Genomic DNA, 17,885 nt, shown 5'->3' with positions numbered 1-17,885 from the left:
CTATGATTTTGATGTAAAAATACTAAGGATTTTGTTTGTTGATCAATTCGAGTATGCTTTATGGGATTTCAGTTTACAGCAGGCTCTCACGTCATGACAAACGGAAGTCCAATAAAATATCATTAAAAAATGTGCACGTGCGTATGTGTGTTGTGTGTAAATGGCATTGAAAATACTCGGAACTTCACGTTATTTATTTCTGCATGTGTGTACGCGTTATGTTCCTTCTTTTAAAAAAATAAGACAGAACTGTAACAAACCATAATGTCCATGTGCAGAGGCCGTTATCCAAGTCAAGCGAATTGCTTATTGATAACGGTCTCTTCCACAATCATGTATACCATGAAATATTTATACATAACTATTCACATACTCATTATATCCTATGAGTATTACTCTTTTTTCATATTTCCTATGGGTAAACTCTGTTTATATTTTCGTGTGATTTTTTTTTTATTATTTCTTTATACTGATTTCTTTCGTACGAGTAGAGAAATAAAACAAACTGAAACTGAAAGTGAGGGGAGGGGAATGTACAAGTGAGTGTGATCTCCATCGACCAAACATTACTCAAGATTTCTATTCTGTCTTCACTCGGCTAGAATGCAAAATCATCTATGTGTACAATATATTGCCAATGGTATTATTTACCATTAGCAGATGAAACAAAAACCCAGCATTAGTGCTTCACAATAGTATATACACAATGTGAACAATAGTTGAAATAAAATTGTTTCTAGAAATAACCGTCTACAGTTATGGTTTATTGAGAAAAATAGTGATATCGCCTTATATATTTTAGGCTTTATTGGGAAATTTTATGTGGTAGGATGTTTTGTGATACAATTGACCTACACATATGCATCAAATGATTTTTTTTTTTAAGTCACTGCTCCCAATGGTGAACAATACCTTTAATGGCAATCAGTGTAACAAATTTAGGAGTCTCCATGGTTATATTATTGGGTCATGGTAGGTGCGTATACCACTGTGTTTCATGCAGTCGTAAAACCTTAGTTATATCAGATTTGACATGAGTGGTGCTACTTCCTTGCACTACCCCAAAACATTCAACAGATAATAAGATTATTTATAGATATTGTTTCCGTGACATGGCGAAGGGGGCGTTCCGTCCATGAACAGTTGATCAGTGATTCCTGTCGCGTGTCTTCCAGATACACCCTTTCAGACATTAAAAAAAGTTTGATATTGTTTCGTACTGACAGAAAATGGTTGAAGCAGTGACACACCTAATCTATCCTACCGTTATTCAATAGTCTCAAATTATTGCATTCTAACAGAGGGACATATACCTTTTATTAGCAACAGTTAAAGTTGTTTTTTTTTCCGTTGTAGCTCCATTCTGTCATATCAACCTCGTTTGTTTGGTAGCCTTCCTTTAACCTTTGATACCACACAAATGAAGGAAAAAGTATCAATTTGAAGTGTGATCTCAGTGTAAATTTACTCAGTGTTCTTATAAACATACACCTTGCCCTTTTCCAGTTCCACCCTCTTCCCATCCTCTTAAAAAAATAAATCTTAAGAATTATGGCAAAAGTTCAGTTTTATGGCACGTCAAAATAATGATTTTTCTTTCGATTAACTATTGATATCAACTTTTTCATAGATGATAGATATGGAAGGGAGAGAAGATTTATTCATTCCTTCATTTATTCTTCGAAAATGTATGTTTCTTATACGAACTTTTATCATTAATTACAGGAAACTTATACTTTCACTGCTTTCAAATATATTCTAATGCATTATCTGTATAATTATCTCTATATCTGTATGTCCATCCATTTACCTTCACACACACGCATACACAGACACACACACCCACACACGCACGCACACACACACACAAACTCATATTACAGATAGATATGTGTGTGTAGATTTCGTTATGATTAATGAGTCGATCTGTAAGATTTGACATACAATAATTATCTTTATACAATGTATGTGTATAATGCTGTTTGTCTTTGCATAATGCTTTGTCTCTGTTTCTTGTGAATGTTAATGCTGTGGCATTGAACGAAATTCGAATAAGTGATAGCAATAATTTTTTTTTTTTTTTTTTAAGGGTGTGCGTATATTTATTCATGTCTAAGTAGGCATACACGATCCTTTCTCATTCCCGCTCTTAAACATGCCCTCGTTTGGTACGTGCCCTCGTTTGGTACGTGCAAATAAAGTAGTTTTATCGCTTTACGGTGTTCATGCAAAATGCATTAGATGATCTTTGGCAACATCTTAATGTGAGAGAGTCAGTGCTCTTTAGGTTCTGTTTGTAAATATTTTGTCTGAATTTAAAGAAGACGACTTCAATCTGGACAGGCGTATCGCAAATCCAACTTGAAATAAATGATGGTACATATTATTATCTCCTCTATATCTGCTCTCTCCTCCTTTCAATCTCCCTCTCCTTAATATATGGTAATTGAGATGCAACGTTTTGTCAATACTGCAAGCAAACAAGGTGACATGTAATTGAGTCTTCGCCTGCGCCAGTCTTTATTTCGACTAGATGGATAACTAGAATTCTTCCATGAATTCAGATCAAATCAAATGCAACTGCATAGATTTACAATGACATATTCAGGTAATTAGCAAACGTTGTGCTGCTTAAACCTTTATCGAGATTTTAGTGGTCATGGAAATCTGAACAAGAGAAACCTAAATAAAACAAAATAGGCATTTTATATGTTGCTATGGACCTATAAGTCAGCAATGGAACCATTTGTTTCATTTATTGAATTCTGAATTGACAAGGCTTCCTCAAAGATAGACATTCTTGTACATATCTACAATTTCATTCCTTTATCAAAAGTCACACTCTATATCTTATACAAACTTGATGAAATGAATCTGATTATTCCAAACAAGTAGGAGTATAAAAACTCAAGAAATTATGCCAAATTTAAGGTGAAAAAGTCATGCCCAATTTATCTAATAAAAGACTTGCAAAGCGAACATTCATGTATAAAGAAATAGAAAATATTTGACCATCAAAGCAAAGGGCCGAATAAACTTTCACAGCAGACTGATCACGACTTGGTGCTTATCTAGTCAAGGTTGAAGGTAGTGTGCCTGGCCGATGCCTTCATGATGTCCTCGTAACAGTCAGGCACGCCTGGCTGGAAATCAAAGTTGCAGATGCAGTTGGTTGCGCGGTCGCAGCAGGGCACGATGGAGCGGGTAGGGTCGAAGTCGTCCAGGAGAGGGGTGCCCTTGACGAGTGCAGCATTGTGGCGGTCCACCGCGGCTCTCACGGCGGTCAAGACGTCCTCGTGCCCGTACACGTTGAGCGGGTAGTTTTCTCCCGGGTCCTTGTCCAGGTCGTACAGGATGGGCGTTTCGTGCACGGTCACACAATCACCGTCGCACTCATTGCACTCGAAGTAGTCGTCGAAAGGAAAACCCTCATCGCACCTTTCGCCGTATTCCTCCTGCGTGCTGCGCTTCTGGGTTCGGAAGTGAGCCTTGTACTTGCCGACGCGGACGGCCATCATCTTGTCTTTACAGTAGTAGAAGAATTCGGAGTGGGGAGACGATCCGTCGTTGAGGAGGACATCGACGATGCTCTTGCCGTCGTACTCGCGATCGTCGGGTAGAGAGGAGCCTGCCAGCTCGGCTGCCGTGGCGATGATGTCCATGGAGGTGACCAGCTCGTGAGAGACTCCAGGGGTGATGGTTCCCGGCCAGTGGACCAGGTAAGGGACACGGTGACCGCCTTCCCACGACAAAGATTTTCCTCCTATAGAGGGAGATCAGAGAGAAGATTGCCCTTGTGACGTCGCATTTGAATGCAAAGTGTGATAATAAATAAATAAATGAATATATATATATATATATATATGTGACGTCATTCACCACATTTATGCTCAAAGGCTGCAATTAGATCTTTCACAAGAGAGTATGATAGAATCATTGCAATAAACGTTTCGCATGTCTGACAAAAAGCTTGACATATTTGTGTCCAGGAAATGTTTTAGGATGGCAAAGGTACCCTCATATGCCTTATGCTTTGCAATTCCACATTTTCTTTGTTTAAAGTAGATCTTACTAATTCGTGCTAATCTCTCATAAGACTTTGTATAATATTTTGCACATAGATAAATGAGGATACGGTCTTCCATTTCAGCACAGAGTATATTGTTTCTAATTACCGCACTCTGAAGGCACATTATTCCATGAACAGTACACAATTCCACGGAAGAATGTCCAAAACAAAATTTGTGAGAAGATTGAGCCTTACTGCCTGAAACCACGGCTTTCCTTGATGGGTGATTAACGTCATTAACGTTCCTGGATTTGCCTTTGCTTTTTTTTTTCTCGAAAAAAAAACAAAGAGAAAAAAGGCAGGGTATATTTCTGTTTGATTGTTTTAGTGCCTGAAATGTAGTTTGTGCAAAAGACAGCGTTCGCTATCAATTATAATCATTCTCGTCGTCCGCAGTCAGAGCATTTATTAATTTATGATTACTCCAGCATAAGGTTCTGATATTGTTAAGTGTACTGCAAATGCTTGACGGAGGGTTGGGAACACCACCCATTGATAAGTGTATCTGCCATATTCTTTCTCAACACCCGCAGAATTGCAACAGTGGATTGGGAGCATATCACCGTGACAGGGATTGTAAACGCCCTCTCCGACGAACAGTGCAAACGTGAAGTTCGTAAAGTTACCTTGGAAGATGTGGGCGTCACCACCTTCGTTGCAGTACTCGCGATGTGGGCCGTGGTCGGAGATGAAGAAGACGACGGTGTTGTCGGCGATGCCTTTCTCTTCGATGCTCTCCATGATGGCCTGCACAGAGCTGTGTAACTCATTCAGGTTGTCACCATAGCGACCTGCCCAACAAGGAGGAAACAAAAAAATCCAAATGATTTGGAATAGGCCTATTATACTCAGCGAGATTGGGATGGGTTTGTGTTATATAGCTGACTCTCAATGTACAGATATTTTCTTGTTGACAATAAGTGACGAAACAATGAGGATGATAACATAAATGACTGCTGTTGCTGCTAAGATTGTGTAGCTTCAAGAGCTGTCCAGACTGCGTATCAAAATGTGCCACATTATAATGTCCGGATACTACAATTACGCATATCGTATTTTTGTATGTAAAGCGTTTCTTAGCACTGGCTCTCTTTGTAAGGGCCCTCTTGTAATAACACTGTCAATATTGCGTCTCTCTACTCCCTATATTTTTCTGCAGGGACAAATGCATTCCTTGGTCAAATTACCGTTATCTGACAATAGGACTTAATCGAGAAATCATCTAAATCTGATTTTCAATGCTTTTTGATTGAACTTTGCACACTCTCATGAGTAGAGACACTCGTACTATACTGAGAGTTATCTGATTAAAGACACCAGAACTTTGCACTGACGTAAATGTATAATGACAGATGCATTTTGCTCATTCATAAGAAAGAGTTCAACTTGTCGCATGCTTCCTTTGACCACAGCAGGGCGGCAACGCTAGCAACCACAGGATGTACGTGTATCCACACAGTGTGCAGAGCTAGAGTACAGACAAGGGCACACTCCCTCGAGATCGAAGTTGATGGCGAGGTAAACAGGAGTCTGCTTCCAATTCATCTACATACGTGACAATATGTTGGCTTGGATAACATTTTCTCATTCGTGCTATAGACTAGATCTCGATATAACTTACCACGACGGGATGTACAAGTGAACTCGTCAGAGGAGAAGAGACTGGTGTGCATGTGGGCAAAGGCGACGTAGAGGAAGAACGGGTTGGCTTGGTTCTCTTCGATGAACTGGAGGGCGTCATCACGGAAGAGCTGGGAAATACCGCGGTGTTCGAACGGCTGGGCCATCAGGGTTGCGTTGTAATACAGGAAGCAGACGCTGGGGTTAGGGTAGTCCAGTTGGAGCTGCAGTGTTGATAGATCACATCAGATATTGTTATCATTGACTGACGTTAGGCTTCTCAGAGTGTAAACTTCTTGGTAAGATTGTATCATCTTATGCACCCACGCCACTCATTTTATCTCTTAAAAAAAAAAAAAAAACCCGAGGACCAGTTTAGCTCTACAAGGGTGTTGTTTTTAAGGCCCAGTTAAATGTATATATCAAATATGTTTTGATTATTATTTCTACTTGGGGGACACATGGCGGCACACCCGCGAGACCTTTGCGGACCAGTTGATGAGAAGCACTGCTAAACTCTTCTCTTTGGCAAGATATTATCATTTACAGCTCCCTCTACAGTTGAGAGTTACTTATTAATTCTTTTTTTCATATGACATTTAGCTTGGGGTACATACATCTTTTATCAAAGATACCAAAATTAGGTATCTTGATCTCTGAATATATAAATTAAAGGGATTGTAAGGTATTGGTGAATTTGAGGATTAGGCTTTTGCAAGAAACATGTACCAAGAAACCACTCATGAAATAGTACAGAGCATACCATTATACCACGACGAGGAATTCAAAGTTTATTTGATGAAAAATCGGTTTTAAAATGGCTGAGACATCAAAAAAAAAAAGTAAAACAAAGGGATCATGATAAAAGGTGGGTCCCATCTTTTATTATGGTGGCTCTGTTTTGGATATCTCAGCCATTTCAAAACCAATTTTCATCAAATAAACGTTGAATTCCTCTTGAAAATATATGCTCTTTCATATTTCATAATGGGTTTCTCATCATCTCATCCAAAAATGCTACGAACCTGAAGTCAGATCTCAACCAAAACTATAACATGGAATGCCAAAACCTAAATAGGGTGACACTACAAGGCGGACGAAGGAGATAAACAGTTATAATTCCCGCTTCTCCTTCGTACCCAAATAGGTACTGATTTCCGAATGTTACTCGACAGGTACAAATATATGTCGTATCGAACAAACTTTTAAAGCAACTTGGGGTCTTTTTAAGAGAAAAATAAATAGATAAAATGACAGCTAGAAAAAAAAAATGAATAGACTAATGAATCACTGAAGCCACTATATTATGATACGCTCATCAGACTTTTTTTTAAACGATTTAAAGTCGAAAATAATCCTTACCCCTGTGTCATCACAGTTCCAGCTGTTGCCGAAGGGAAGGTTGTGGCCGACAAAGTCGAAGCCGTGGTTGTATGGGAGATGGGCTCCGTCGTTGGAAGTGTTGGCGTTGATACCTGCAAGTAAAAAAAAAAAGTGTTCAATTCCTGAAAGTGTATACATAACTATCTACGTATGAAAATCCATTCATCTGCTTACTTGTTCAACATTTGTGCAAGGTGCGCAATTTAAAACAATTTCATCAGTCTATAGTTATAAATTGGTCGTTGGTGTGAAGAGGATTAAAAAAAAAATAATGATTTAAAGAAAATAAGTGGGGTCTTACCAAGATGCCACTTTCCGACCATGCCGGTGGCATAGCCAGCCTCCTTGAGCACCTCTGCGATTGTGACCTCATACTCCGGCAGTCCAGACCTGGTCCACGGCAGGAACACACGGGTCTCTTCTCCGTACACCCCGATTCGGACCGGAAGTCTCCCTGAAGTCATTTTGAAAAAAAAAAAAATGGCAACCCGGTGAAGAAAGTGAACATGAAAACATTTCATTTCAGCAAAATTCATATTATATATTTGGTAATCTGTCACATATTTTGTTTCATATCATCATTTTCATGAGGGGGGGGGGGGGGCTGCGGTATAGTGGATAAGATTCTTGACTTTGTTTCGGAAGTGCCGAGTTCGAACCCTATCAAATCCCTACGTCTTCGGACAACCATGATGCCCGGCCCTCCTGGCAAAGGTGTGTAAATGGGTACCTGAGAGTGCTATAGGGTAAATGATGATGACGACAGGGCCCTCTGGTAGAGCAGTGCCAACACTGAAGAGGCTACGTCGAGATATGTTTCATATCCTTTGTTTACATATTCTATATCATTATTGGGATTACTTATGTTTCCATATAAGCATCAAATGTCAGTATAGACTGTATTGAGAACAACACACCTGAATGATATGCAGCCGCCATCAATCAGGCAATACACACTAATATGTATTTCAAATTTCTTCTTCCCATTTCTTACACATAGTCTTATAGTCTCAACAAGTAGCATTCTATAACTCATCTTGTTGTTTTGTGAGGCTACCACTCTCAGTCCCATAAGCCAGTTCGTAATTAGCTCATGTACACCTTTGTACAAATGACCTTTATTTTTTCTCAGTTGATTAGGCACTTCACTCGTTTTCAAAGCGGTATAATGCATAAGCTGCCCAACATAACAATCTATGGAATTCGTGTTCAAACAAAGTATGAACTTGTGTTTAGACCAGGTGACCAGAATAGTCCGTCAGTTGACACTTTAGCAGGCATCTAATTCATTGTTTCGTATTGAATGCAATAACAACCCTTTTCTTTTGATATTGCCAAATACAAGGCTAGCTCTCAGGTGGATGTGCTGGCGAGCACTAATTAGATAAGGATCACATGAATAATCATCACATTACAGATGCTTATCTCAGAGAATAAATAAACCAAAATGTATGTTGGTACAAATGACCTTTTTCTGCTCATGCGCAAAGTGGAATTACGAACTGGTCTATTGAAGTCAGTTTGGGTGAGAACGACAGACAAATTCAGGAATGGCTTCCAAATGAGGACTATAATTTTCGAATACGAGTAACAATTGCTGGTCTTCTGCAGTCTTGTGAAAACAAACAACAGAGAAACTGAACCAGACACATTGTCTGTAACAGATTTTGGAATCTGTTCATTAGCATTCCCAATTGGCTGAAATGAAAGGAGTGACAAAACGACGCCAGTGAGCCAAATGCAGACGTGCAGACTTTTAAATCGAGAGGAAAACGAGCAATACACAAGCAATTACTAGAAGAATTGCCAACGGTATAAGGGAGGTGTAAATCCCGAACTTCAGAAAATAAAAACGCCCATGGGTTTTTCCAAATAACAATGTTGGATAGTGAAAAACAGCGCCATCAATCGCCGATTAGAATAAGTAAACCAACAAACAAAAAGCTCAGAATCTATACTGCCTCACCCCAGCAAACCCTATGAAAGGAATCCATAGGTTCGATAGAGTGGGATATTACGTAAAGCAGACTCAATAAAACAATCATCGTTAAGTGCGCAGAGGCTTTTGGCGCCTGTGATCCACATTACATTAAACTGCGCCATCTAGGCTCTTGAATTTTGATTTTGCAGTCATGTCGCCCCCAGTGCAAAAGAAGGAGTGGAGGACAAGAAGATTAAGAAGAAGACGAAGAAAAAAGAAAGAAAAAGCAGAAGAATGGGTGCTAGTCGCCCTTTGAATGAGCCAATCGACACATGATCCCACTGAAATAAGCCATCACAGGAGATTATATTAGTCAAGCGTTAAATCTCACAAGGACGCGCTCTAAGACCCCAGGTAAGCCATCTTTGATATCGAACCATAAAAGATTGAGCGCAATGAATCGTATCCGAACCCACCGGGATCATCTTGGAGGGTTGGACAGGCAATGCGGAGCAAGGTTTCACAATGGAGTAATTGGAGGTATCAGATCAATAGAAACCGAAGACTTCGTTAGCGGCTTTTGGCGAGAATGGCCAGGCACCACAAGCCCATTACCTCACTTTTTTTGTTTGTAGAGTATTAATCTTCTTTTTAATAGGTTACTTTATGGCTCTAAGCGTTTAGCGTTACCCTTCCAATCCCGTCTAGGAGAAGCCTATAGAGGTTTACATTAGAGACAGGGTGCGAATGGTCCAAGAGCAGAATATTTTAGATATTGAGTACCACATATGGAGCTGCTGGTGATATTTCAGCCATGATTAATGATTGGAAGTCGAGGAAGAAAATGACGTGAGTTTGCGTGAGACATGAGAAACATATCATCATGACTGCTTCAGATGTGAAGGCAGGGGTATAATACACGTACATTATATACTCATAAATGTGCCTCTGGCTTGCACGTGAAGAAAAAAATAACAAGCATCAAAAGCACTGGTGTCAAAAAAGTAACACACAGCACACACACACACACACACACACATAGTTAATTTCCTCTGAAAATAAACCATATCATCAGTCATGGTGACATACTTAAGGCCTATGAGAATGATAATGATGAATGCTCGCATAATGGAAAAGCGAAATGAATACGGTCCTGGCACAGTTGAAAGAGTAGGCAAGCAATGCACAGTTGTGACCTTCTGTTTGAATAATATTGCTCTGAGGCAGAGTTTTTTGACCATGGAGCTTGTAGCTCCATGGTTTGACTGATGGTATGCCCCTCCATATGAGCCTTGCAAGGTCTATAATAATCCTATTCTAATGACTGTCTGTGCGTAGGAGGAGGGAATAATACTGTCACCGGGCAATGCCGCGTGACACGATATCATTGACTTGGCCTCTAGTCTCCCTTGCTATTGTTTAAAGCCCCACCTAACTCGAAACTTCTCTCTCCCTCGCACCTAACTCGCACCCCTTCAGGGCCTATCACATTGTAGCCAGGTACGCCCGAAACCCCTCATGCACTGTCATGTGTGCGTGTAAATGCAGAGTGGTATATCTGGCTCTAAAACCGGGCTAAATATCAGACTATACAATTCGGAGCAACTTCAGTCTTCTAAATTCGAGTCTAGATGGTTATATTATCAGATAAAGAGAGACATGAAGTAGAGAACTCGCCCACCAATTTTGCAGCCCCCAGCCCCTTGGAACACTCTCTTTCGCCATCATTCCCAGCCCCCACCCCCCCCCCCCCCAAAAAAAAAAAAAATGGAAAAATAACCCCCAAATATCACAAACCTACTAACACCAATTATTTTCTTCCTCAGCTTCTTTCCCAATTTATACTATTTATTACATCAGTAGAAGACCTTCGCGATTAGAGGGAGAACGCCAGTCGATTGTGTCATTCTTTTGTGTCCTTTATGTCACGAAAGCTGGAAAAGGGATTACCTGTAATGGCAAAATGTGCATTAAAAGTCCGTCACTGCTACATGAAATGCCTTGAAGCGGAAACATGTCGACCAGAGGACAGGGGACTAGTTAAAAAGGAAACAGCTGAAAGCTATTAAAAAAGTGACCTTAGGTACGTGCCACAATTTCTTTAACGTTTCATTCGTCTGTCCTCACCGATCTCAAAAAGTTCAGAAAGAACTCATTTCTTATTGCACTCGTTATATAGTTCTAGACATTGATCAGAGTACCTTGATAGATGAAGCCAACAGATACTCGAAGTAACAATAAGGAAATTGAAAGAGTTACTGCGAGGAAGTCAAACCATTGTTTCACTTGATTTTTATCAGATTCAACCAGTCATGCCAGTATTCAACTCTCAAACTGTCTCAGAGAGGTTGATGCCTCCGTATTCTTAGCAGTGGGCAGGGTCCACAGAGCAAGCACATGTTCCAGATAGAAAGATAGGCTGATATTCATTCATGGAATATTGCTCGAGTTTGTTTAAATTCTGCCAGTGGATCAAAGACAAAAAAAGAGGAATGAAATAAAAAAGGAGAAAAGGGGTAAGAAAAAAGTGAAAAGAGAGGAAAAAGGTGTAGGTCTATGAGAGATGGAAATATATAAAAGGTGTCCGTGAAAGAGAAAGAAGGAAGGGAAAGAGGAGAGAAAGAAAAATGGATTGACGAAACAGAGGGAGAACTATTCAAGTAACAATATAGCTAACGCCTTCTAATCTCGCCGCACAGGCATGCAAAGTAAAACTATAGTGTTCGTTTTAAATTAAAATCAAAACAAAACTGCTGGGGTTGCATGACATAGCAGAACCAAAATCGACAGTCTCAAATATAGGGCAGCCTCTTCCTTATAAAGCTGGATACATAAACTAGGTTCATAGATGAAAAGTAATGATACATTGATGAGGATAAGAACGTTCTTAAAAGTAGGATAAAGATTTACCAAGAACACCTCCCCCCCCCCAAAAAAAAAAAAAAAAAAAATCCTACACGGGAACTTAATACTTAAAAGCACTTCATGTAACTCACTGAAGCACAGGTTTTATTGCACTGGTAGGGTTTATAAGATTCAAGAACTCGGCGTAGTGATAAGTAAAACGAGAAAAATCTGTCTATGAAGAAAGGCCTCGCTCAGGTTAAAAAACAACAACTTCAAAGTCACCACCTGGACGAGCATGTTCGAGTCGTAAACTGATATTGCTTGACTAACTGACTTACATTGCACTAATCATTGTATTATATTTTGAGCATTACAATTCTCATGAGTCTAAAATGATTTTCAGCATAGATAGATAGAAACAATGCACGAGAATGTGCAGAAATGTGTGATATACCACCAGAAAATTCAAGCTAGCCAGGTTTACTCGGAGAAAGCTTTCGTTATCAAAGCTGCAGTCGGGTTATTGTGTGTTTGTGTATTTGGATTCTTTTAACGTGCCAGTAAGGAAGCGATTATTTTAAGATGCTGATAGTTATGGGCGAGCTACCGAAGGCTTTTGGGCCCTCTCCAGAGGACCAGGCAACGAAGACATATAAAGTGTCATTCGTAAGACTCGATTGCTGTTGCAAACTGATTCAAGACAGAACCTGAAAACAGATCTCCAGTCAACCCACTGTTCGCGTTCCTATCAAGTCTTGAATGGCCAAACTCTTGTATGGCTTTGGGAGCATGCGCAACGCCATCAGCCAGTCTTCAGAGAAAGCTCTTATCTGGTATGATGGCCACTGCAAAGCGCATGCGCGCAAGCTCGTTAACGATTGGTGCGTTCTCCTAATAGAACCGCATCCAAAGGACTTGGAGCGGAACAGAGGCTCGGTCTGATAAGCCGATAACTTTAAATGCTTTAAATGACAAGGGAAGAACCCTGACAAGAGAAGGATTACAGAGGCGAGCACGGTTTCACTGGCGTCTTTCGGCAAACTATAAAAAGTAATCAATGCCATATTCGCCATTATAATCTTACCCAGATATCAAAACGACTTTCATAATTTGCGTAATGACACAGACCCATGATGGATAGCCGGGGGGGGGGGCAGTATGAAGAGAACCAGGACCGAAGTTACCTGTAATACTTTACGAACTATTGATCGTCAGATTTTACGGGAAAAAAACACATTATCGTAACTTGGTTGCTTACTGCTTGTCAGACATCTTTAACTTTATTTACAAACGTTCAAACTTTATTCAGGAGCTTACCATAAGTGTGTTCACTTCCAAAATGGTAGCTAAATAGAGCAATGCTGGGTTGATGATTTTTTTTACAAACATTTTGACCTATTTCAGCTAAAAGAAAATCAAGAGCAACCTGATAGTATGCGCACATAAACGAATTTGGCGGGTAGTGTTCAGACGACAAGAGAAATCAGCTAAGGTAGTCGATTACCTTGGGGCAGTTGGCATGAAGTGTCCCAAGTTAAGGGCAATAATGGGAGGTAGGGAAAGCGGTGAGATATGATTAACAAATATAATGACACAGATAACTTGGTGAAGAGAAAGAGATTTAAAGTTTCTGAGAGAAGGAGAGAAATGTAAATTTATAGACAAGAAAAGTAGGCACACAAGGAGAAATAGAAACTTTGCTATATACCTCGGAGAGAGAGAGAGAGAAATCTTTCATAAGTAGATAAATGGATTAAAGATTAGAAAGAGAGAAAGAAAGTAAGAGAAAATCAACTAAAGAGAGAGAGATAGAAAGCCCAAAGAGGGAGAGGAGGGACGGTTGAGAGAGCGCCATGGACACTCTTTGTAGCTCGTTACGCTTCACTGACAGTGACGAGTTTAGTCGTTTTTAGTTCCGCATTCGGCACTTTCTTGCGTAAAATGTTAAAACACCCAGCACTTTTGCCGCCCAACATTAAAAACATTGCGCCCGATGTCACCTTATACACATGATTCATTTTCTAACTTAATATCCATTGATTGCAGAAAGATGCTACAATGATGACATGTTTCTTTATCTCATATCAGATTAAAATGTCTGCATTTTTGAAGGAAAAAAATCAGACGAAGTTACACAACTATTATTGGGCGGGTTTCTTTCCCTTCTGTCATCATTCTCATCGTGATACTTGGGAGGTTTTCGTAACCAAATTTTACGCATACCTTTTAAACAAAATCCTAGTACGAGGCTTGTCCGACAAAGCAACGAGTAATATATGAAAACTGGATCCCAGCAACTAAATTTCATTGAAGAAGAGCAGGTTAATGGAATAGCCTTGCTCGTCACTATGTTCCCTGGAATGAAGCACATTATGTTTGTCCCATTTACCTGTCCGATAAACTTGAATACATTACGAAAACGGTTTATTCATTAGCTTTCTGATGTCTTAGTGTATTTTAGTGTATCTATTGTAAAACCATCCTATCTATCTAATATCTACTGATATTTTCATCTGCCTTTCAATCTTCTTCTTCTTCTTCCATTAAAGTACATCCCTCTTAGTAGAGTATAGTCGTACTGAGTGCAGTGAGGTGCACGGTCACGAGAACACGTGTAGTGCAGAATACAGTGTGAACACACACAAATCAAAAGAGGAGGGCAAAATATAAGCGCAAGTGAAAACCAAATATCTTGCTGTTTTAACGGAGGGTGACTTTATCTATTTACCCTCTGTCTATAAGTTTGTCTTCTTATCTCTCTACCATTCTTTATCCACCAACTATTCTTTGATTTTTTTCTGTATTCTCCTGATGTTGAAATAAAGGAATGTTTTCTTCCTACCTGTCATGAAAGCAGATCGGCTTGGTGTGCAGACGGAGTCCCCGACATATGCGTTGGTAAACCTCATGCTCTCCCCTGCAAACTGGTCGATGTAGCCGGGCTCCTGAGTTGGATGACCGTAAACCGACAGGTCACCGACGCCCATGTCGTCGGCGACGAGCAGAACGATGTTGGGCTTTTCGCGAGTGTCACGGTAGCGGCCATTTTGAAGCAGGAGCGCCAGGAGCTCAGGGTTGTCCTGATGGTTGGCGAGCGCCTCAACGATGCTAGGCGGCAGGTCGCCCGAGTTGTCCTGGGCCAAGACCAGGGACGAGAGAAAGAGGACACTGGCTAGGAGGGCGTACATTCTGTTTGAGTGCGGAGGAGCGCTCAAGGACAATACGAGGACCGAGAGGGGGTTGCTTGTATTTATACCACCACACCCATGGTGGCTCTTTACTTATTCGTCGATTTTTGTAAACAGCAGCCCTTTTCATTCTGCAGCTCAGGAGGGTGAAACCCCTGAGACAAGAATCACAGAACATTCTCCTTTGTGTGCCCGAGATAGTTTAATCAATGGTAAATTCCCCTCGTTAAGAAGATTCGTTAAGAGCTATAGGTCATTGAATTTGACTGTCATAAAAGTTTCTTGCAAGGAGGTGAAGATTACAGCGATTAGGACGCTTCTGAATTGCAGTATTCTATACTGTTCACAAGGGAACCGAATCAAGATGCCAAATCTCCCATTAGCCCTAGAGATTACAGTGAAGTATTAACTTTTCCGTGCACCACCCAAAGCAAAATTAAAAGGGGAGAAAGTAATCATAGTAGTCTCGGTGCCAATGAATGAACCTTGGTTTCCGTTCGCCCAATGTTTTTGTTTTAGTTTTGCTTTGTTTTGTTTTGTTTTGATGGGCAACCCTCTGTCGAGGGTGCTGTATCTGAATCTGGATTATCCTTTTTCTTTTTTACTTTTTCAGACATTGAACATGGCCGAAGAAATCGGAAATTCCCATACATTTTCTTATATACGGTTGAAAATTGGGGGGAAAATATATAGTTTTAACCTATTTAGAAGGTGCTCACCCCGAGTTTGTATGAGACAACTCTTTCATCCTTGAGAGTAAATTTAAAATAAATAGATTGAAAATTAATTAATGATTCTTACATTTCGAGGTTGTTGAATTGGAACCTGAGTGATGCTACTCTTGCATCTATTTTATATTTTTTAATTAATCTATTCCGATTTATTTTCACAGAGTAGCCCTTTCAGTTAAAAACCTGACTTACAAAGTGACACTACAGTAACTTAAACAAAGATACATACGGCTTGCAAACTGAATAGAGAATCAAGATAAGAAAAAAAAAATAGATTACATCCTGTAAAGGGTCTTAGAATTGATATTCAAGATCTCGGCCAAAATGTACACCAAAAATCTTGAAAATCTCAAGACTCTCAAGGACGTAAATTTTGCATCAACCATGCACATTTGGATTCAGCCCACTCGAAATACGGTAAGACCTCCAAAGAAACTATAAGAAGTTTCCTAAAGGAAATGGTATGGTCGTCGTGTTTTAACACCATACCCTTGCCACCTTCAAATTAATATATATATATATATATATATATATATATATATATATATATATATATATAATCTCTCTCTCTGTATATATATATATATATATATATATTCATATGCACTCAGGAAAAAAAGAAAGTAAACACATTTTCAAGTTTAAAAAAAAGATGGTGAAAATCAATGCATTATGTACCATATTAAAGATAATTTTGGCTATTAAGCAAGGAGATTAATACAAAAAGAAACTTTACGCATGAGTTCGAGTTCCAGTTCATATTTACCATAGAAGATTTTGATGAAAGTCAATGTATTATGTACCGTATTAAAGGTCCGGCTTACTTTTGGGAGCAGTGATTTAAAAAAAAAATCAAAATATCACATTAGATGCATATGTGTAAGTCAGTTGTATCACAAAGCATTCTACCATATACAATTTTTGCAATAAAGCCCCAAATAGAAGGAGATATCACTATCTTTTCTTAATGAAAAATAGAGCATATAAGTAATTGCAAGCTGGCAACGCCAAAAATGAAAAATCTCCCTCCCACCCCCCCCCCCCCCCCCCCCCATCGCTCGCTTCGCTTGCTCTGGCTCGGTCGCTATACGCTCCCTCGCAATACCCAGTTCAGCCCCTAAAAAAACCCTCATTTACAGTTGGTCTCCATATGTCAGGGCCAAACGGCAATGAAAGTGTACTCGCTAATGTACTGATCAGTGGGAAAGAAAAGCATACTAAAAATGACTTCTGATGTTCGTCAGGCATAAACAGTATGGAGGGATATCAACCTTGAAACAGAAATGGCAGTATTTAGAGGGCTGAAAAGGAATATATAATGGGGAAAACTGCATTTTACCTTTTCCTGTGATATGTGTAGTAGGCTATGTGTAATGTAATATGGGAACAAATGGACATGTTGCCTATCATTTGCAAGTGCCCTTTAATTCAATTCAATTCAATTCAATTCAAACTTTATTTCATTTTTCGAAAAGAACATAAACATTTCACTTTCATTGGTAACAGAGAATAAGGTTACATAATCAAAACAAAGTAAAAATTGAAAAGAGAACATAATTGTGGAACCTTGGGGTAGCAAATAATGTTGTAATGAAAATTGACTGAAGTGATATAGACGATATAACATTACAGAAAATATCGAAAAGTGGAGGGACCCACTAAAAAGGCAATGCTTGTAGAATGTGGGCCCCTCAGGTACAGAATGTCAATAGAAAATGAACTGATGCAAAAAGGGGAAAAAAGATCGGGAATAAAGTCAGATTTAAAAAAAAAAAGGTCTGGAAGCCCAATAAGAAGACAGAGTAACGGACAGACACACATACACAGGCGAATGAACATTAAACGAGACTGAGACGACAAAACTTATGAAAGGGGACTTCAATACAAGACAGAACGAGACAAGGTTGACATAATAGGAAGACAATACAGCGGACAGAAAGGAAAAACAGATCCAGCGATCCTCGACAGAACTATGTCGAGGATCTTATGTTGTTAAGATAACAATGACAACAAAAGACCAGTTTAAAACAATGAAAGACATGAATAAAGTAGCAAAATAAATTTTTCGTTCTCTTTATCTCTTTTTAACCTCAATGGGAAACTAAAAGCGGAAAATTAGATTTTTC

General features: G+C 39.5%; 1 protein-coding gene across 1 annotated transcript; it reads right to left on the bottom strand.

Moving 5' to 3' along the window:
* Positions 1 to 2,630: 2,630 nt before the first annotated feature.
* LOC140235412 (arylsulfatase-like) lies at positions 2,631 to 15,028 on the bottom strand. The gene is made up of 6 exons (XM_072315438.1): positions 14,683 to 15,028; positions 7,374 to 7,526; positions 7,052 to 7,164; positions 5,691 to 5,913; positions 4,696 to 4,860; positions 2,631 to 3,763 (listed from the first exon to the last, which is right to left on the bottom strand). The coding sequence occupies exons 1-6, from the start codon at positions 15,026 to 15,028 to the stop codon at positions 3,072 to 3,074; spliced, it is 1,692 nt and encodes a 563-aa protein (XP_072171539.1). The 3' UTR covers positions 2,631 to 3,071.
* Between the last annotated feature and the right edge of the window lie 2,857 nt (positions 15,029 to 17,885).

The sequence above is a fragment of the Diadema setosum genome, chromosome 11 (genome assembly GCF_964275005.1).
Source record: "Diadema setosum chromosome 11, eeDiaSeto1, whole genome shotgun sequence".
Classification (NCBI taxonomy): domain Eukaryota; kingdom Metazoa; phylum Echinodermata; class Echinoidea; order Diadematoida; family Diadematidae; genus Diadema; species Diadema setosum.
Note: the sequence above shows the minus strand (reverse complement) of the source record. Positions and strands in the feature narration are given on the sequence as shown.

What these genes read in the sequence shown, in the direction of transcription:
- LOC140235412 (XM_072315438.1), bottom strand. Translation starts at nt 15,028, where the DNA reads ATGTACGCCCTCCTAGCCAGTGTCCTCTTTCTCTCGTCCCTGGTCTTG. An exon ending in CCGATCTGCTTTCATGACAG is followed by an intron (nt 7,527 to 14,682) that starts GTAGGAAGAAAA and finishes AAATGACTTCAG; the next exon opens with GGAGACTTCCGGTCCGAATC. An exon ending in GGAACTGTGATGACACAGGG is followed by an intron (nt 5,914 to 7,051) that starts GTAAGGATTATT and finishes TCAACACTGCAG; the next exon opens with CTCCAACTGGACTACCCTAA.